The sequence below is a fragment of the Miniopterus schreibersii genome (genome assembly GCF_964146895.1).
Source record: "Miniopterus schreibersii genome assembly, chromosome: 9".
Classification (NCBI taxonomy): Eukaryota; Metazoa; Chordata; class Mammalia; order Chiroptera; family Miniopteridae; genus Miniopterus; species Miniopterus schreibersii.
The window spans coordinates 59,435,689-59,458,498 of NC_138118.1; the positions used below are offsets into that span (position 1 = coordinate 59,435,689).

Genomic DNA, 22,810 nt, shown 5'->3' on the forward strand with positions numbered 1-22,810 from the left:
TTCTCAGAGTCTGGCACATCTGAGGTGTTTAGTATATGTTTCTTGAGTAAATTGGATTGTCCTCTTTGTTTCTAACTGGTATGGTGTTGAAACATTTCAAATTTGATTAAGTGGGAGGGAAAGAAACGTGGAGCACCTGTGTGTCATGAACTTTCATAGCTGCTTTATATGCAATCATCATAGAAAGAGAAACTAGAGACTGGCCTAGTGTTCCATTCTTCTAGGCTTTTAAATTTTCATTTTTATAAATAATACCTTTTAATACCAAATTTTAATTCAATGTCAATTTTTGAAGGTCAATAAATATCTTTAGTGAGATTGCTGTTGAAGATATTTTGAGTCATAATTAGAAAGCCTTTCCCTCTATGTTTTCTTCTTGGGCTAGTATAGTTTTATTTTTTACACTTAGATCTCTTATGTATTTGGAGTTTATTTTTGTGTATGATGTGATGAGGGGGTCTAATTTTGTTTTTGTCTAACTGACTGTCCAGTTGTTCCAACACTATTTATGAAAAGACTGCCTTCACGTAAGTGAAGTAAGGTGCTATCTTTATTTTATACTATATTTTTATATGAAGCTGGATCTTTTTTATTGGTATCTCAGTAAATTAATAAATTACCTTAGGCAGAACTGACATCTTGATGATGCTGAGACATCACAACCAGGAACAAGGATATAAAGCTGTGTTTGCATTCTCAGAAGCATGTCTTGAAAAAATACATTTGGGAAATTTACACTGCCACTTTTGAGAACACTTGTCAATTCAGTAATTTTTGTAGACTCTTTGATTCTCTGACTATAATTTGATAAATAGTATATGAACTTATATCCTAATGAATACTAACAGCCATGTTGAAATGAGAATTACTTGAACAAAATGTTCTCGCCATTGAACTTTTTCTTTAGATATGTCAGTGGAAGAATTTTTCTTAATTATCTCTAATTCTTGAAAGATTAATGACATAACATTTTATTTTGATTAACTTTATGTTAAAGTAAATGTTATAATTTGAAAGTTGGCTCTTCTCATTTTCTTCAGCATATTACAGCAGACAGCTATATTCCATGCCTTGCCGACTTGTGCAAAGCACTGTGGGAAGTTATGCTGAGCTATTATAGGACTATGGAATGGCATGAAAAACATGACAATGAGGATACCACTTCTACTTCTGGTAGGAAATTACTTTGATTTTTTGTTTTTAATTGTGTTGTAAATATGCCATATTTCTGGAGTAAGGTGAAAGAAAAGGAAGAGCCATTCTTTTAGAATTTCAGGGACTATAGTGACCATAAGTTAAATGTGTTACCAAAGAAAGTGATTCAGCTTCTATAAAAGCTCCATTACCTTTGGAGATTAACTGGGCCAACGGACTTCTTAAGTGACAGAAAGTACCAGTTTACAGGAACATGTGTCAATAGCTGTAAGACTGAATTATTAAGAAAGGGCTTTTATTTATATTTTCATATATATATATATATATATATATATATATATATATATGTTAGTTGTAAACTAGATAAGACATTGATCTGTCCAAATTTACTGTAAAATTAATGCTAAATGTTCAATAGTGTGATGAAGACCTGGGGGTGGGGCAGGTGCGGGGTGGAAGGGGTCAATGGAGTAAAAAAGGGGACATCTGTAATACTTTCAACAATAAAGATAAATTAAAAAAAAATTAAATCTATTTTGCTAATTTTCAAGTTGTACTAATAAAGCTAGATTCTAAGAATTAACTATACTGGTACTTTTCTTCCTGAAAGTATAGCAGGACTTAAAATTTTCATAAAAAAATGATGTTTAAAATGTTTGTCTTTAAATGGAAAATACAACTTTAAATGACTGTGCTATAGTCAGCTAAATAAAGAACAAATCTTTGAGAAATTATATTAAGTATTATATTTAAATTACTTTATTTGTATAATATATCTAAAATGATTATCCTTGAACAGTAACTAAGATTAAATATTCAGAAAACTTTAAAAATTAATAAATGACTTTATTAGCGTTTTTTTAAATATGGGCAAAATAAATTATTAGTGCACTACTTTTTTATATTACGTACAATTTATTGTAGGTCATCAATCAAGTTATTTTAGGAATTTCTACTTCTGAGGTGCTTGATTTCTGTGGTTGGGTGGGTAGAGTAACACTAAATCTTACTGCTTGATTAAACATATGATTTTGGTAGTATAGAAAATGTAAGTTTAATATTTGTGTTGACTCACAAGAAGTTCACAAATATAGAGAGCAAAAAATAAGAGGAAAATTCTATGGAAGGATTTTCATCCTTTTAGAAATACTGTCAGAGATGAGGGGTGAAGGAAGGGAAAGAGAGGGAAAACGGAGAAAAGGAGTGGGTGCTGAACCAGAGTTCTAGATCAGTCTATTTTAAACTAATTCCTATACTCTCATCCCTGTGCTGTCTTGGAGCAGTGAACTTTGTAATCAGATACTTGGCTTCAAATTTTTACTACCATTCACTAAAAGTGAGAGCGTGAAGAAATTATCTTCTCCAGGTCTCAGTTTGCTCCTTAAAATGATAGGTTAAAAAGCACACAAAACAAAACATCCCTTAGAGTTACTGTAAAATTTATTTATTGATTGATTTGAGAGAGAGAAGCATTGATTTGTTGTTCTACTTATTTATGCATTCATTGGGTGATTCTTGTATGTGCCCTGACTGGGGAGTGAACCCTCAACTTTGGCATATCAGGACGATGCTTTAAACAACTGAGCTACCCGGCCAGGGCTTCCTGTAAAATTTAGAGAAAATGTAAAGTGCTTATACTGTTTGTTGTTAATATCATCAAAGGAAATGGATCAAGAAGTAATAATAATAATGAAATGTACATAGGCCTTAAAAAAAAAAACCTATCACTTTACTTGGGGAATTCCTGGGCTTACTGGGATTCCAGTTTTCCACAAAATATATCTGTTTTGGCAACCTTTTTTTTTTCTTCTAGATGTGGAAATTATTAAGACATTTCAGCACCTCTTTTTCCTTTACTAGTACATTATTTAAGGAGAGACCAAAGGAAAGGTTTGGAACAAAATTAACACATACTTAGATGTAAGATAAGAGTTTAGGGGACAATATATTCCTCATAACGGTGAAGCCTGTGTTTTGCTTCAGGCTTATAGTTTACATGTACAGTTGACCCTTGAACAACACGGGTTTGAGTTGCTTGAGTCCACTCCACAGATTTTTTTCAGTAAATACATATAGTGCGGTAAATGTATTTTCTCTTATGATTTTCTTTTTGTTGTAAGAATCCAGTGTATAATACATATAACATACAAACTATGTGTTAATCGACTTTTGTTATCGCTGCGGCTGGCTTCTGGTCAACATTAGGCTATTAGTTAAAACTTGGGGGGTCAAATATTACATATGGATTTTCAACCCTGTTCAAGTGTAAACTATATTATATATGTATATATGTCTACATGTATGTATTTTCATGGGGTGTAGAGTCCAAACTTAAACTCCATTTGAATCTTACATACTTATTCCTTTTTGCTAAAATGACTTGAACCTAATCTGTGTATTTTAAGACTATTTAGGACTCTGATTAAATCTGGCAGTCAGCTGAAAATATCTAGGACCCTAACAAATCACTTGTTCACCTGAAAGCATTCCTTTCATATTCACACTAAGGAATAAAAATGTGGGAGTCAGTAATTTAAAAATTATTCTTCACAGAACTTCATAAAGCTGACAGTAAGGCCCCAGCTGTGGGAGTGGTCAGAGGATATTAGGCATGCGTCAGGGGCGTGGTTTATGCTAGCCTAAGATGAGATAATATCCGCACAGCTTCGCTGTTCCCCAGTTCATTCTCACAAAAGCACAATCTTTTAAATAGAAATGTATACATTTAATATAAATGTATAATATAAATATATAAATGTGTGTATTTCCTATAAATGTGTGTATACTTGCAGTTGCTAATTTTAGGGGAAAATTTGTTTTGAAGCAGGTCATTGCTTTAACCTGTTGAACTGGACATTGTTAGATTATTTGTCTGATCTTATGTGTAACATACTTAACATTTCAGGTTCTAAGTTTATCTGTCTTAGTAAATGGATTCAATACTAATACCTATTTTTTAACATTGTTTTGGTTGTATTAATATTAAACATATTTTCTATATATACATAGACTTACAATATGAGTCCAAATGAGATTTCTTTTGAAAACAAAAATGTTATGAAGCAAATAAAAAAAATATATGATTTTTTATTTTCAGAAGGGAGTAATATGATGAGTACTGAAGAAGCTAATTTTGATATTGGCTACATTAAAAAGAAATTAGAACATGGACTTACACGAATATGGCAGGTTTGGTTAAAAAATTTTTTTTTTACAAAAGCAATAGAAACCTTCATGTCAAAGTTGTTTTAGAAATTCAGTGTTTAAATTTTCTGTATTTATTTGTATTTCTTGCATTTTAATCACCTTTAGTTTTTCTTTGGAATAAGTCTGTCGTTTAATTTAATTTCTATAATTTAGTTGACAGTTCAATTTAGTTGATTACACATGGCAGTAGAAAAAGTTTTTTAATTGGAAAATCTCCATTGGAAATATTTCTGTTTTCCTTAATTACATTTTTTATTTTAGTGTCCTAGCAAATGTATGCTTTCCAAAAGAAATTGCTTTCTTATTGAGATACTCTGTTTATTTTTATTTTATTTATTTGTGTTTTCTTTCCTTTTCTATTAATTTTAAACTAAATTAAAAGGCCAACTACTGGGCTGGAATCTGATATAGAATGAAGAATTTTTTTCTAAGTCAATGATTTTTATGCCTTGAGGGAATCTTACATGTTCATTGGCTAAATGTATATCTTCTTCACTTTTTCTCTTGCAGTTTAGTAGCTCAATTTTTGTTATTTGATATTAAATTTGTTAATTTGTTAAAATTTGTTACTTTCTAGATAAAAGTGTAATTTCTTTGGAAATAGCTGAGGTTTCTTTTTTGTTTTGTTTTTGGACTTCTTTGAAGGTTAGAAGACTATAGATCCTTTGACCATGTATGGTCTTTTAAAATGTATTTTTTATTTTTCTAATGAGGCTGATTTTTAGTTTGACAATCTTTTATAGGATTTCTTTTGAAAAAGTTATTTAGGTAAATACAGGGTGGGACAAAAGTAGGTTTACAGTTGTGAGTGCATGAAACACAGAATTTATTCTTGTATTATTATTTATTATTGTATTATTTTCCATACAAACAACTGTAGTCCTACTTTTGCCCCATCCTGTATATACTGAAACATAAATTTTCTCAAGAATCACATAGCAATTATAATTTAGTGCTCTTCCAGCTTTTGATAACTTTACATTGAATATGCTATCTGAATTTTTAATTTAATATATAAAGTATATTCATGTGTTAGTTGTAAGAGCTTCAACTTCTGTATTTTCTCAGGATCAAATATGAGTTGTTTCTGATTCAGTTTAATAGACTCTAATTGTGCTTAGTTGAAATTGTAGAATTTGTAGGTTTTCTGGTAATTCATTGCATTTTGAAATGTTGACCTGGCATTTAACATAGTTAGTTTCCATTCAGTCAGGCAACCTGATGTCATTCCTGATGTAGGAAAATCTATTAATATACAGTTTGATACAGCTATTGTTATTTAAACATTTGGCTAGTTTAATAAAAGTTGTCATGTTTTTGAATAGAGATTATTGTGTTATAGGTTTCAAGCTTTAGACTATCTTCATCTCCACCACTCTGAAGTCCTTTTTGCATCCCTAGCCCAGATCCTTAACTAGTTCTAGAACAGGACTTTGCATACTTTAGGAACTCATTGAATATTTTTAAATTGAAATCACAAGGCTCAATGCAATTGAAAAAAGCAAAAGCTCTGAAAAACAAATTTTTTTTGATAACACATTTAGCAGGCAAAACCTGACCTGAATTGAATTTGTTTGGTACAGCCTAACCAGTATTATCATTAGGTTTTTTATAGTATTTATTTATCCCATTAGAGTAAACATTCATATGTTATAGCAATATTAATGTGTTTTATTTTGGGATACTGCCCCAGACCACACTGGGGGTGTTATATAACATATGCTATATGTACCATAATACATTTCTAACATCTGAAATCCCAAGTTGCAAAGCACAAGTGATCTTGTGACAATTTGTAGACATCATAAATATATTACTTCTAGAGATAATGATAATGATTGGAAAGCATAAGGGGATATTTTACCTTTCTGACATAAAACTAAACTCAAAATCATAATCATTTTGATTTTTGATATAAGTTTTTAGAATTTTTGGGCAGATTTCCCATGCATTTTGACTCAAAAACAAAGGGGGGGGGGCTGTATAAATTATGCTGTGCGGAAGACACTATTCGTGGATTTGAGAACATGGTGGTGAACCCATGGTCCTTGACTTCATGGAGCATAAAACCTAACCATATGGAACTTTTGGTCTTCCAAGATTTTCTTTTTCATCCTTAAATATTTGATATGTGAAAAATAACATTTTTAAAAATGCTTATTATTAATGTCTTTTTACTCCAGAGAAATAGGATTACATTATTTCTACTTTTTGTGAATTTGAAATTTAATTTACATCCTAGTATACCACCCACTTTTAAAATTCTTTGGGCATTTGAAAAAGAACTCTGTATTTCTTCTTTTTGTTGGTAACTAGGTTCTATATGTATTTAAAGAAAACTTATTATTAATTATATTATTTTAATCTATGTCCTTTTATTGTTGTTTTGTTGGTCTGTGCAATTCTGAGGGAGGAGCTTTAATCTTCCATAATGACTGTAGTTTTGTCAGGCTTTTATTTCTAATAGCTCTTGTTTTCTTATACCTGGATGCTATGTTGATTGATGCTGCAGTACTAATAACCACTTACCTTCTTTGTACATAATTCCCATTATTAATTTTAAAAATAGTTCTTTGTCCTAAGGCTATGAATTCTAATTTGTTTTATTATCACCATTGTTATCTTATTCTGTTCATATTTTCACTTATATTTTCAATATGCAGATGGTTAAGATTTTTACGGGGTCAAACTATTGACCTTTGTTATTTGTGACTTATGTTACATTTATTTTATAAATGTTCTTTCCTTTGTAAAGCTCAGATAAATGTTCACCTGGTAATTATATTTATCTAAACTTTGGATTAATTTCTATATCCCTAATACCTAGAGTAGTGCCTAGAACAATTAATAGGTACTCAGATTATTTTTGCTTATTGAATTTTTAATCCTTTGAAAACATACAAAAACATATTTAGTACATTTCATATTCCTTTTGACATATGATATAAAGGACACCCCCTTCCCAGAATCTAGTTCATTTTTCCTTCACTAGTTGCTGGATAATCTTTTTCTTCCCTCTCTATTTGTGACTCTTCTTTGTAGGAAGGTACGGTGAGCAGAGGAGACTTTGAAGGCAGGTAGACCTGGATTCAAATCTTAGCTTTGTTATCCACTACATTTCTCCTCTTGGGGGTAGCACATGCTTGCTCACCAGGGCTATCCTAGGGTTAACAATTACACATATGTTAATGTTCTTGTAATGATTGAAACAAATTAAATAATCAGAAACAGTGAATTTTAGTGCTGCTTATTAAGCTCTAGTGTGTATATCAGCATTATTTCTGAGTTATTCTATTACATTGATTTCTCTGTATATTGCTAGCATTCTTCTAAAAAAGTTTTTAGTATGTTTAATACAGGAAGACAGATATTACAGGTCCTCCAACATTACTTATAACTTTTATTCCATCTTTTCAAAGCTTTATTTTTTTTAAAGCAATTATTGCCCATTTATTATTTCCAGGAAATTTTAGAATAGTTATTCACAAGAAAAGTTTTGGTGTCGATTTTCGTTAGAATTTCATTGACCCTCTTCATTAATTTGAACAAATTGACATCTTTCCATTACTCAGTCACCATCCTGGTTCCTTGACTTGCAATTTATTGAAATTTCTTTTATTTTCCATTAGAGTTGTTAGTTTTTTATATAGCTCTGATATGTCTTACTAAAGTTATTTCTAAGTATATTTTTGATATCTATTTTAAATGGAATATCTCCATTTTAAGGTACTACAGCAGGTATACATGAAAACTATTTTTATATATTGTATATGATCAGTTCAATAGTTGTCTTATTAATTCTGATAATTTTTAAATAGATTATTTTGGGATTTTTAGTTTATCAAGCTATGCAAAAATATGAAGTTTTTATCTTCATATTTTGTATGAGGATATAATTCTTATATTGCATGTGTGGATGTATGTGTTAATAGTGATGATCATAGCCATTACTGTATTATATCTGATGTTCATGGAATTATCTCTGTGATATCACCCTAAGGATACTGGCTGTTGGCCTAAATAGATATTCTTTATCAGTTAAGTACGTATTCCTGTCTCATTTTAATGTGTAACTATAGAATAAATGGTTTTAAAACTTATTTTCTATATTTTAGGTTTACTTAAAAACTTTTTTTTTTTTTTTACAGGATGTTCAGCTAAAAGTAAAAACCTACTTGCTTGGAACTGACTTGTCTATATTTAAATATGATGATTTCATCTTTGTTTTGGATATAATCAGCAGGTAGTGTTTGAGGTCTTGTCTTAGTCTTTAATTTGATTCATTCAACAGTGATAATTAAAGGAGTCATTATTCAGTGAGCTATCATGTGTAACTCTTCAGGGAAATGAAATAATTGAGCTTTCATAATTTATTTTCTTCTGGGTTTGTATGTGAATCCATTTAAATAATTCTTCCCTTCAGATGTTTATAAACCATAATGGATTTGTGATCTTTAGAATTTCTTCAAACATCCAAATTTCATAATCTGTTATCTTTGAAAAAGATGATCTGGGCTTCCTTTTTTATTATAAAAAGGATGTTGCTGGAACTTATATAAATCTTTTTATCCAACTAGGTTGATGCAAGTTGGAGAAGAATTTTGTGGTAGCAAATCTGAAGTTTTGCAAGAATCTATTAGAAAGCAAAGTGTCAATTATTTTAAGAACTACCACAGGTAAGAATTTTAATGAAACATGAACAGACTTATTGAGATGTTGCACATACTTTTGTCTAACGCTTAGTAACCTTATAGCATTAATTGGTTTAAAACAATTACTTGTGGATTTGAAGGTATGTTCTTTGTAGCTCTTTTTAGGATGGTTCAGGAGTTTTTACCGAAAATCTTATAAAATGTTCTCATTACGTATTCATTGTCAATTTTAATATATTCTTTGTCTTGAGGGTCTCAAATTTGAGCTAATTATTGAACTGATTTCTTTATGGGTGAAAGATGATTATTGCATCAGGGTTCACCAAAAGGATTTGGCCACTGTTCTAAGCCTGAATATATGTGTGAGCTAGCAAGAAAGTTAAATCAGTAGAGGCAGCACTCATGAGGGGGTGCTTGAAAGCATTTGCCTTTTAGGAGTAAGGAAGGCTTCTAGAGAAGAGGCACAATATTCAGAATGTAGCTACAAAGTGAAGATTATGTACTACATTGCTTTGCAAAACAATCACTACTAACTTTAAAAGGGGTGATTAGGAATGGTTTTGGGAAGGGAGGAAGGTGGGAAGTGATGTTCATATAGCAATGTGATTGTGTACTTAAAACAGCATTAAATGAGACAGCTAGCATATATTAGACCTTGGTAGCGGCTGTACTGTATCCCTTACATACATTTTATTGTTTCAATTGAGTTCTGTCTTTTTTTTAGTCTGCGTTTTTACCTTTTAAAATTCAGTTTTGATTTTGTTGTTATTTGGTGCCAGGGAGAGTCAGGATTTGAAATTCTGCCTTCTCTCCTTGTTTGAAGTCAACATCTGGTCACAGTGATCTTTGCCATGTCAGAAGAGAGATTATGGGACATCAGATCATTGACGTATTAATTATTAATATGTTTAAGTACAAGTGTTCTCTGTTAATTGTAACCTTAAATATTTTTTTGAAAGAAAATTTAAGTCAATTCTGTACCAAAGCGGAGACTTTGAGTTTCATAATTTAATGAAGGGAATGTTTAAAAATTAAAAAAAAAATTTTTTTTAATTGGTTAAGCCTCAGGAAAACAGATGAAAGGGAACAACATGAAACCCTAACACTGCCATTATTTATAGCTTCCTTTTTTATTAAAACTTAAGCTCTGCTAAAACACAAGGCCTAGCTTGATTTTAGCATGAAGGGGAACAGTTGGGCAGGCACTGGACTTTTAATGTTTTCACTTTGGGCTATTATTGTAGCTTTTTGGCCCTTTGTTTCCTGGGTTAACTGATGGATTTTTTTTTTTTTTTTTGTAATTGCCCATAAAATGTACTGATTATTCAGGATAGACAGAAGAGCAATAGCATTAAAGAAAGATCAGTATGACATAAGTGATTAGTGCAGTGTCAGGTACGTAATCATACTTGCTCATTTAATTCAGAAATTAAATGAGCAAGTATGATTACTCATTTAAATATATTTGGAGAGTGGTAATTCTCTTAATATTGTGGTTTAGTAAGCATGATTAAAATCTATGCTATTTAGTATAAAGCATTTGTTAGTATTTATGATTTCAAAAATTCTATAAATTATTTCACTTTTTTTGGCATTGATATATGATTAACTAAGGGTTTTTTAAGTACGTGATTTGGTGAGTAGCTTTTAGTTTAGTCCCTTAATAAAAATGGCATTTTCTATGTATTTATTATTTTTGAAATATAATGAGTAATAAGAATTAATTAAATATTTGAGTCTTTTAATAAATAATGAGTTTTTCTCTTTTAAGGAGGATAAGGTATTAAGAAAAGTAAATGTTTGTGTTTATTGTGTTGATCTGAATGGGTTCTCAAAGTTCATTATGATCATGAAGATCTCCTGTAATTGTTTATATTGTATTTTATTTTCTTAATTCTTGTGTACAGTATACTTCTTACTTCTTGGAGTGTTTTTTTAATTTTTTAGAACACGGCTTGATGAATTGAGAATGTTTCTAGAGAATGAGACCTGGGAACTTTGTCCTGTTAAGTCAAATTTCAGCATCTTGCAACTTCATGTAAGTGTTTCTTAGGAACAAGTAAATCTGTCTTTTATTTAGTCATCTTTAAAAAAAGATATATGGGAGAGCACGTACACAATAATTAAAGAATAATGCCTTTTCTTCCACAAAAGTAATTAATAGCAAGCCTCTTTTACAAGAGTGATCCTTTTTGGATGTCAAACTCTGTCTATTTTTATAAGTTCAGTTTACAGACTTTAAGAAAACTCTTTTGCTTGAGAAGAGTCACAATTAAAATAATTATTTTCTTACGATTTAAAAAGAGGTTCTGCTTTATTTAAATTTTACAGAAAATTCATCAGTTATATTTTGATGGTCTTTAATAAAAATGTTTGTATTTACAGAATCTTTGTCCTTTCTTAAAAGGACTAATAGGTTCTTAATTTATGCTGCAACTCATAAATTTGCCTGTAATGAAGGAATGCCTCAGAAATAAAAGAGGCGATTATAAAAAACACTCTTAAGTATTTTTTATTAGTTAATTGATTCCTTGAATCCTTATAGAATTTGTAATCTGTAAAAATATCTTTAATTGATTTGATTTTTCCCTTGGTTGACACTGTAGAGAAATATTCCTTGTGTGATGGATTGTGTCCTACAAATACCAAGTGTCAAGATACAATGTATAAACTTAGACCTCTGTTTAGAAGGTCCAATGTGTTTAGTTTTTGCCTTTGGAAGGAATTGCTTTCTGGAACCAATTTTCTTATTATGGATAAATGTAAAGAATACATGCTTAAAAGTTTTTTTAATAGGAGTAGTCTTTATGCTCATATTGTATAATAGCTTACTTCTATCATATTGCTTTTCTAATGTGGAAATATTAAATAACTGAAACATGTTGATTAATACCTGCTTTAAAATACAGAAAAAATTAACATTAACAAATTTTAGAATTCATATATTAAGATGATTCCTTAACATTATGTAAAATTCTAACATTGATTTTAGAATCTCTATTTAAATAATTTTGTTTGAATTTGTGTTTAACAATCCAATTGTGTGCACACATACTTTGTGTTATTATAGGAAAACTTATTTTACAAGGTACATTGAAACATTCCCATCCAAGTGAGCTTTATCTCCTTCAAGGTAGTTACTTTGTAGTTTTAGTTATGCAAGATGAATAAGTTCTACAGATTTACTGTACAAGTTTCGCCTATGGTTAACAATACTGTTTGTACACTTAAATTTTTTTTAATAGGATAGATCTCATGTTAAGTGTCCTAACCACACAAAAAGTGATTACCTCGAAAACTGTTCACAGATGAGTGTTCACTTGACACATGGATTCCTGTAGATTTGATTTTTTTTTAATTATCTCATTAATTTATGGTCGCCTCTTGTTTAGAATTGTAAAAATAATGGCATGATTTTTAAGCAGCATGATTGATCAGATCGAATGTATAGTTGTAATTTTAAAAAACAATAAACATCATTTGAAACTTAAGCCAATGTAATTTTTAAGAAAATTACCATTGAATATGAAAAATTTTAAATTTGGGATTAATATTAAAAATTAAAAGATATAAGAAAAATATATAGTACATTTTTATTTAAAATCATCAAATCAGTAATTTTGTAATTCAAAGGAACTTTAGGGATTATTCCATCTCTTCCTCTAATTAGCTGCATGATGTTCAACTTTGCACTGAACCGCTCCACATAGCCTCAGTTTCCTCACCTGGGAAATGCATGATTTGGACTGGGTGCTACAACTCTCTTGCTTTAGCATTTGTGATTCTCTCATCCTGGATGACTCTCTTATTTTACAGGTGAGGAAACTGAGGCACACAGAAACCAGGTGACATTCCCAACATTATATAGGAAGTTAATGGAATGTAATGGATTAATGGCAAGCTAGGACCATAAGATGTATCATCTGACCTCAGCGTGTGTATTTGTGCTTTCTGCTTCTTGGTATATGAAGAGAAGTAAATGAAAGTTTATAGACAACACTATAACAAAGAAAGATATCTCCCTCAGGCTTTGTTTTTGATGACTTTGTATAGAGTATCTTAAATGGTGCAAGCATATAAGTATGCAAGGTGTTTACAGTTAGTTTTAAAAAAGACTATTGGTTAAAACCATATCCTTCCAGTGCTTTTGCTGCTATGTTAAATTTTTAGAATTATTCAAATTTAAATTATTTTCAAATTTTTTCTGTGCAGTTACATAAAGTAAGTCAAAAGTAGTTTGATGCAGATAACACTGTTGTGATACCAGCAACTGAATTTGTCTTTAGGAAAACCTTTGAATATGTATTTCCAAGTTTGTGTTTTCTGACAACTTGCACAACGTAAAAGTGAACAACCCGCCCGGCTGGGTGTGCCTCAGCGGTTGAGCGTCTACCTAGGATCCAGGCGATCGGGGTTCAATTCCCGGTCAGGGCACATGCCTGGGTTGTGGGCTTGATCTCCAGTCGGGGGCATGCAGGAGTCAGCCAATCAATGACTCTCTCATCATTGATGTTTCTCTCTCTCTCTCTCTCCCTCCCTCTCCCTTCCTCTCTCTGAAATCAATATATATTTAATAAATAAGTAAATAAATAAATAAAAGTGAACAACCCAAAGAATTAGAATTAATTTCCCCCCCACTAACTATATGTACATTGATGGAATGTCTATGTACTTGAATTGTATTGTTGTTTCTAAAAGGTATCTGGCTCCTTTTCTAATGTCTAGGAATTTAAATTCATGGAACAGTCTCGTTCCCCATCAGTTTCACCTAGTAAGCAGCCAGCCTCAACCTCCTCAAAAACAGAGACATTGTTTGAGCAGTACTGTAGTGGTGGGAATCCATTTGAAATTCATGCCAACCACAACGATGAAGAAACAGAAGATGTTCTGGCTTCTAATGGGGTATGTGGTGTTTTTGAAACATATTGTGGAACATTAAGTGAGGTTTTCTTATTGAGAAGTATTCTACCCTTTGAGCAAGGTGATTGGCTGAGTTTACTTATTCCTTCACCACCCGCGTTCCTGCCTCTACACTCGTGTTATACTACTTGTACAGGTCATGGTTTTACAGTGTGCCTTATTGACATTGTCCTTTTGAATGATAAATATTGCCTGTATGTTTGCTTTGTGTTCTTATTAGACTACTTTATGTTCTTATGTTTATTGAGTAGGAGTATAGGTTCTTTATTGAATATTTATATGATTTGTTGGATACATGGATGCATGAGGCAATATATCATCTGCACTTTTTTTTTCAACTTTACTTTTGGGCAACTAAGAGTGCCATTTTGTTCTATATCTTTTTACGGAGAGAAGGTAATGTTTTACTTAGTTATTTGATAGGTTGGTTTTTGGATTTAGAAGTATGATGTTTTAATAACACTTTGAGCAGCTCAAAAGACAATATAAAGTAGAGGTAGTGTGAGTTAATGGAAAGTGTTTGAAGGCAAACTTTCTATTGCCTCTGTGGCTCATCACAAATTATTTTAATTTTGTATCCCTCAGTTTCCCTGTAATTGCAATGAGGGAATGCTTACTTCAGAGTTGCCTACAGGATGTTTTCATAGTATAATATTCAGATGGGTCCTTCTGATCTTCATCGTTTTCAGAGGGACCCAGTATGATTTTTATTTTAGGTGTGGTGAAGCTGAAATTGAAAACTGTTTAGATTTGAAAAAAATCTGTTAAATGTGTCTCTGTATTTTAGTTTTGGTATTTTTGTGTTTAGTGAAGATGTAATTTTAAAAAATATTGCCATAAAAGTATACCATTATCACTTTTTATCAGGAAGTAGTAGTTATTTTATAGTAAATTATATTTTCAATGACAATTTATTGATTCTTTTTGAAATTTTGCCTTGGTAGATCAAACTAAAAGGAATTAAAAGTCATACCAATATTTTTGAAATAATATCCCTCTACACTGGTGATTTTTTTTAAACTTAAATCTCACATAACACTTGATTCTCATTGTTTGTTACACTTGTGTTCTTTAAAGTCACCATGAACCCTGAATTAGCAAACAGAACCTCTGCTCTTAGGAGAAATACGGGATTAGGTACCTGCGAGCCTCTGGTCACACAATTTTCATATGTATTTTTGTTTTATGTGTGTTTTTGCTTACACCTAATTTAGTATATGCTGCTGATTCATTAACATTGAACTCCTGGCCAACAGCACTATAACTCATGCCTGAACGAAGCTTATCTAACACGTGTTTTTGCAGTAAGGTACACTACAGTCCTCTTATACTTAAGAACACTAGACAACACGTAGTATCATGCTTAGGGGCCATTCTAAGCAGTGAAATTACCAGCAAAAAGCACACAAAAATTTAAAAATGTGGCATTAAATGGATTGCGAAAGGACACTTGTTTCCAGTAAGAGAGCTGATACAAGAAAGAGGAGTGTCACCTTGTTTGCCCTCAACCTAAAACATGCATGTTGGGTGACCCCAAAATTTTGCCACTCTGCCCATATCCATGAATGACCATGAAACTATCATGAAGTATTATTGTTGGGTTTACAAATAAATTTTAGTGAGTAGGAAAATTTGCAAATACAGAATCCTTGAAAATGAGGATCTATTATACTGTGGAATCATGAAGCCCTGTTTTTATAACCAGGAGACCTGAGTTTGTGTAGAACACCCTCTGAATGCCATCAGGGCTACCTGTGTACATGTGGGGGAGCATACCTGTAATGCTTGTCTGCAGTTCTTAATGTGTGAGGTAATCTTTCCAGGTACAGCAGAAGTCCTGAGAGTCAGGGTCCACATCTTAATATGGCTGTCATAATGCTTTAGTCTCAAAAAACAGTTGGTGAATTAGGTTAACTTCTTTCTATGTCCTCATTATACTGGTCTCCTGAGCTGACAGATGAGAATAAACTTCCTAATAGAATTGTTATGAAAACTCAGTGAGATAATTCATGAAAGCACTTAGCACAGTATTTGGTTAAAACTTAAAAATGTTAGCCATTTTTTAATCATATTAATTTATAATATTTGATGCTGCTGCTGCTGCTGCTTCCTTTGCTGTGCATGGACCCACTTCTCTCCCATCCTGGCCTTGGCCAGTAGTGCCATAAAGATGATGAAAATGTTAGGAAGGTACCCTTTCTTTAAAAATCCCACTATTTTTGTCTTTGGTCTCAGTAGTCCCTAGTTGCTAAACCTGATTTTTTAAGTTGCCTTTGGAGTTAAATCTCACTCATCATAATGAATGAGATAGAGCATTAGCATGTGTGTTGCGTGTGTTTATTAAGCTGCATTAGTACTTTGTGTGCCAGAACGTGTACTCAGCCTCTTTACAATGAGTTAGCAAGTTGGAACTTGGGATGAAACCACTTGGAAAAAGAGAGTATTTTTTTAAAAATCACATGAACAGTCTTTTTTTTCCCCTAAGGCCTAGCAGGATGTTTATTTTCTATATATACATATTTGATTTCTTTGGGATGTTTACAAGCTTTTGTAGGCATAGTGTTTATATTTTAGTTTTCTTTTTTTTTCTTTTTTTTTGAGCTGGTTAAGGTAGGATAATAAAGAAGAAAATGTAGTTCGCCTGGGTGTGGCTCAGCAGTTGAGCATCGACCTAGGATCCAGGAGATTGCCATTCAATTCCCCATCAGGGCACATGCCCAGGTTGTGGGTCCCATCCCCAGTCAGTGTGCAGGAGGCAGCCGATCAATGACCCTCTCATCATTGATGTTTCTCTCTCTCCCTCTCCCTTCCTCTCTCTGAAGTCAATAAAGATATTTTAAAAAAGAAGAAAATGTAAGGATAATATGATTCTTGATGGTAAAATGAAAGCTAAGTTATTAAGAACTTTCTTCTATAACTAGTCTTTATAAAATTGGATAATTTTATTGTGTTGAAAGACTCCAACAAAGGTTGGCTTTTCATACCCATTGTTGAATACTCTGTGTTTTCTTCAGTATGAATCTGATGAACAGGAAAAAAGTGCCTATCAGGAGTATGACAGTGACAGCGATGTTCCTGAGGAACTAAAGCGCGATTATGTGGATGAGCAGACAGGCGATGCTCCTGTGAAAAGGTAAAATTGCTCTTAGGTTGTATGGTGCTCTTTGCATTTTATGTTGACACTTAACATATAGGATTTCCTTTAGGTAAGAAAAAACAAAAATCAGAATTAGCCCGACCAGGCGTGGCTCAGCGGTTGAGCGTCGACCTGGGATCCAGGCGATTGGGGTTCGATTGCCGGTCAGGGCACATGCCCGGGTTGCGGGCTGCAGCCGATCAATGACTCTCTCATCATTGATGTTTCTATATCTCTCTCTCCATCTCCTTTCCTCTCTCTGAAATCAATAAAGATATATTAAAAAAAAAAATCAGAATTAAAAGTTTCTGTTGGTTATAAAATCATGTGACAGAATTTAATATATTTTTTAAAATGATTCTCAAAAGGTTTAAAATGTAGTTTTTTCTTTGATATTGGACATCATCAAAGAGCTCTTAATTTAGAGATCAATGGTTTTTGCAGAAAAAAACTTTTGCTTTATATGATCAATACTGCCTTTGGAGGCAATTTATGCTTCACATAGAAAAGAAAACCTCTGGAAGGAAAGTGGTCATTTTTTGTATGTGGAGTTGCTGCCCCAATATAGTAAATACAGAAAATGTCCACTTATCTTCCCATGTCATTTACATTCACTATCTGAGCCTTCTGTTAGGCTCCCTTTTGTACTTGAGTTTTGCTTTAAGATAAACTGTCCTCTTCAAAAACTTGGAGAATTAAATAAGATGTTTTTGACACCTTCTCCCAGTTAAGTGGACCTAATTCTGATATATAAGTGAATTAATTTCATGACCATCAGGCATTTAATAATCATAATACATGTATTTTTAATGACAGATTTAAATATACTCTTCTCTATGCTTTACCCCCAAAGTACCTAGTTATATTTAATTGATTTGAAATCTCTCCCCTCAAAAGTGAAAAACTGCCCAGCGGGGCGTGGCTCAGCAGTTGAATGTCGACCTATGACCCAGGAGATTGGGGTTCGATTCCTGGTCAGGGCACATCCCAGGTTGCGGGCTTGATCCCCAGTCGGGGGTGTGCAGGAGGCAGCCCACCAATGACTCTCTCATCGTTGATGTTTCTATCTCTCTCTCTCCTTCTCCTTTCCTCTCTCTGAAATCAATAAAGATATATTAAAAAAAAAAAAAAAAGTGAACAACTCATGTAGTTGTGGATATTTTAATTGGGAAAATTTGTTTCCATTGGTTTTCACATATGTATAATATTTAAATATCTACATCTGTGATCTATTATGAACCGAATACAACTATTCTGTTGGATGTTTTGGGTATATTGTATCCAGAGGACAGCTCTGATTAAATTGAAATGAATAAGTAAGATAGTGTCTGCCAGTTTATGCCTATATACTTGCATTTTTGGTAGGGTTATGTAGTCTCCTACACTGTCCTACCTTACTCCTGGTAAGTATGAACAATGTGAACTACTAACTGCAGTCAGTCAGTTAACGGTTACTATCAATTCCAATTTCTAAGTGTCTCTTAATTTATTAAAGTTCTTTATATTTCACTGTGCTATCCTAGTTCACGCAGAAATCATCTCTGTGCCAGATTATTGAGTCAGCCCTCTTACCTTACTTAGCTTCCTACCTCTAATATTGCCACTTTCTAATCCATTCTTGGATACAAATTTAGATTTTTTTTCTTATATACAAATTTGATCATGTCCTTTACCTACTTAAAATTTTAATGGCTCACCACTGTGTGCAATACAAGTTTCATACTTATTAGGTTTGATTGCTTTTGGTGACTTGGCCTTTACTTACTTCCTTTCTTGTCACTTTGCCCACTTGTCCTCCATGCTAGCCTTGTGAACGCTGTATGCATCTCTGAACATGCTCTGTTCTCTCTTACCTTTGACCTTAGTACACATTGTCCCCTTTTTTCTGTACTTAACGTTTCACTTCTACTTCCCCTTTGAATCTAGACCTCACCTCCCAACCCCAGACTCGACCATCATATCTTATACTTACTTCAGATTCTAAGTAGGGTATTTTTTTTTATACTTATATGTCTGAAAATGGATGCTTGGTACATCTGATGTGTAATTTCCCTAGAACATCTGGTGTTTTGTTTTGTTTTTAATCCTCAACTGAGGATACTTTTTCCATTGCTTTTTGGAGAGAGTGGAAGGGGGAGAGAGAGAGGAACACCGATGTGAGAGAGACACGTCAGTTGGTTGCCTCCCAACCCGGGCTGGGGATTGAGCCTGCAACCAAGATACGTGCCCTTGGCTGAAATCGAACCCAGGACCCTTCAGTCCACAGGCTGATGCTCTAGCCACTGAGCCAAACTGGGTAGGGCAGAACATGGTTTTTTAAAGTGACATAGTTTCTATTAATGGTTGATAATTAATGTCTTAGAATCAAAGAAATATAGTACTTTATTTTTTTGCTCACTAATTTCTTTTCCCCTCTGGACTGTAAGCTCTGTAAGAACAAGAGAATAATAATCTCTATATCCCCACCTAATACATGGTAAGATTTTCAATAACTAGTTAGTGAATGAAGGGTAGAGCCTAAGCTGGATAATTTTACTGACTTACTACTTGACAACCCTAATTACAACTCTTTTGTTTCTCTATATTAAGCTTTTCTCGAGAAACCCTAAAGAGCAGGAAGAAATCAGATTACAGTCTAAATAAAGTAAATGCACCCATCTTAACAAATACAACACTGAATGTAATAAGACTTGTCGGTAAGTAGCACACCTTTTTTAAGAAATTATTATAGCAGTGAAATTAGCCTGCTTTTGTTAACAAATGGCTTTTACTTTTTAAAGTTTGAATTATTTATTTATTTATGTATGTATTTATTTATTATTTTTCACAGTATTACAGATGTCTCCCATTTCCCCCTTTGCCCCTTTCCACACAGCCCCCCCTATCCCAGGCCTTCACCACACTATTTTCTGTCCATGGCCTATGCATATATCCAGTGCCCACTGCAGTGAAGGATTTAAGATTGTCATATGTCAGTGTTTTCTTATCTTAATTGTTCCAAATAGTATAATAATAATATTAATGTCAGTTTTCAGTTAACTACTTAGTAAGTGTTTGTGTCTTCCACTTTTTCTAAAATATCCCAATTAATTGAAATGTAATGAAAAATTCTTTATGTGAGGTAGAGGTACATGTAGGGTGATGATAGTACCAGTTTTACATTTATACAATATTTTTTACCTAATTGCTCCATTGATCTTCACCATCTTCCTGTCAGATCGGCAGAGTGAATTGTGATTCTCTGGCATTTTCAGACACAAGTTTTCCATAAGCCTCAGGAAGTGTAGTTCTTACAGATAAGACTTTATTGATGATTGTATAGAAGGCAAAAACATAAAGAAATGCCATATTTAAAGCATTTAGGTTTGAAGATAATGTTGACTTTTTTAATGCCAGCATTTCAACATTGTATATGCTATCTCAGCCTTCAACTCTCACAAGTAGGGCTGCACATTTGACAAATAAGTTATAGAGATATTGTCTCAGATTAAGTCATCTACACTAGTTAGGAATTTTAGTGGTTTTCTATAAAATTCACTGGAGATGATAACTTCTTATAGTTTGATTATACTTTAGCTTTGCTAAAATGGCCTGTATTCTTGAAGATAATTTCTACATTTCATTAAGGAGTAGGATAAAGTAGACAAAATGGTTTTTAGAAGTCCCACTTTCTTTAGGGAAAATAGTACAAAAGTGTAATAGTGAACTGAGAAGAAAAAAAGATGTATATTTTTATGACAGAAAAATGGCAGATTCTGAAGAGCTAGTTTATGGCTGATTGTTGCCAAGGAGATTAGTTTTTCTTCTTTGTCAAAGAGAGCTAACTAAGTATAGAGTCATGAGTTATTCTCTGAAATTTATAGAATTGGAATTAGAATTGGAAGGGTTCTGAGAGGCCATCTCATATAAATTCCCACAAAAATAAGGATTTCTCTCTCTAATGCCCCTGATACGTAGTGGCCATCTAGCCTTTGTTTTATGTCTCAGTCACTGGAAGTATATTATTTTGCAGGATTTCTCATTCTACTGTTAGACTGGTTGAATCGGTAGAAATCTCTTCCTATGGCAAACCAAAATACCTCTCTCTGTAATTTTGTTGTCTTAGTTCTGTCCTTAAAAGCAAAAAAGCCTACTTTTTTCCTCCTATTTTTCCATGCGGTCACTCTTCAGATCTGTGGTGATAGCTGCACTGTTCTGCCTTCTTTTATCCCCTCCTCCCGAATCCACTCTTCAGGGTGAGTGTGCCCAGTTCCCTTACGTGGTCCTCACTGGTACAGATACCCTTGTCATCCTTCTCAGCCTCCTGGACTCGCTAGTTTTCAGTGTCTGAACGTGCTGTTTGAATTGCAGTTTAATGGAGTCAGCTTTCGCTTAGTTTTGTGGAAGTAACTAACCACCCTAACGCCAGTGGCTTTCAACCACAAAGGTTTATTTTACCATGAGGCCTATCGGCCTGCTCTTCTTAGTTCAGCTCCTTGTGTGTCTTCACTCTGAGATGCGGGCTGAAGCACCAACCTGATCATGGAGAGAAGAGCAAGAGCTGAACCATGTTGTGGGAAATAGTACAATCAGATACATTAAGTGGTTGTTTATGTATTTTTTTAACTTAGCTAGTTCAAAAATGACTAGAGGGTGTCATGTTGCTTTTTACTCTAAAAGGCATATTCAGTAGAGTCAAATAAAATATAAGGCTAAAACAAAACTGCGGAGGGGAGAAATCATGTTTCGTTCAGTTAAATGCACAGTTCTTGGTAGGCATAAGGAAATGAAGAAGGAATGCATTCTGTTCTTCTCATTATCTAAGAAAGGGGTAAAATAACAATAGAAATGTGCTGCAGGGGTTAAATTCAGAAAATAGTAATAACCAGTTCTTAGGTAAGGATTGCTGATCAACACGGTGGACATTGTTTTCTGACAGTGGATTCATAGAAACAGAAAAACTGCGTTCTTCTGGGCCTGTGATATGTCAGCCCTGTAAAGCAGAGCAGTCCTGAATAGAACTTTACTCAGTGAACTGAGAATCTGACCATTGTAATTCTGGCCTTCTCCACCACCAGAACTTTTACTAGAGTTGCAATAAGGAAATAATGCCTGGTATGTCCATTTAACTTTCATGTCTTCCTATTTAGGGCTGCAATTAGGTGCTGCCATTATTTCCCCAGTAGATTGTTATGTCTGCCACTTTCTCTGTCCTTGGGACGTTCTTTATCTTCAGTTTGTACATATTCATAAAATAGAACTTAAAGGGAACCACTCACTACGGGGTCTCTGACTAGCAAATGCACTATTCTATCCCCTGTAGTTATTACGTAAGATGCTTAAAGATTATAAACTGACAAAGGTGATATCTCTTTAAAAAGTCATAAGAACAGTTGTATAAATAAGATAGATTAATTTTTGGTGCTGGGAAGATGAAAGAACTAATTATTTAGTAGTTGGGAGACACATTTTAGAACATTAAAGGCATATTCAAAATGTCCTTTTCAATGAGTATTTGTTTGGCAGATAATTAGCAGAGATTAAACAAAAGAGTGTTAATGGGGCTTCCCAGCCCCGGGTGATACCTAAATCTGTTAGAAAAGCTCAGGGAATGTTTCCCAAGTGCAGAGGACGAATCCAAAAGCCTGACAGCTTCTTGCAGACAGAGGCAGATAAATTTTAGGGAATCTGGCATCTCTGAAATAGCCTCGTTATTCAAGGTCTGTGTCCTGGAGGCAGCTCTCACTGGAGCAGGTATGAT

General features: G+C 33.1%; 1 protein-coding gene across 1 annotated transcript in view; it reads left to right on the top strand.

Moving 5' to 3' along the window:
* Nucleotides 1–22,810, top strand: part of VPS50 (VPS50 subunit of EARP/GARPII complex) — a 96,495-nt gene that overhangs the window by 47,118 nt on the left and 26,567 nt on the right. Inside the window, exons 13-20 of the mRNA XM_081147863.1 lie at nucleotides 1,041–1,173; nucleotides 4,253–4,344; nucleotides 8,511–8,605; nucleotides 8,940–9,038; nucleotides 10,962–11,052; nucleotides 13,740–13,916; nucleotides 16,949–17,067; nucleotides 19,660–19,766. Coding sequence (XP_081003989.1) covers nucleotides 1,041–1,173; nucleotides 4,253–4,344; nucleotides 8,511–8,605; nucleotides 8,940–9,038; nucleotides 10,962–11,052; nucleotides 13,740–13,916; nucleotides 16,949–17,067; nucleotides 19,660–19,766 — 913 coding nt within the window. The remainder of the gene's footprint in view (nucleotides 1–1,040; nucleotides 1,174–4,252; nucleotides 4,345–8,510; nucleotides 8,606–8,939; nucleotides 9,039–10,961; nucleotides 11,053–13,739; nucleotides 13,917–16,948; nucleotides 17,068–19,659; nucleotides 19,767–22,810) is intronic.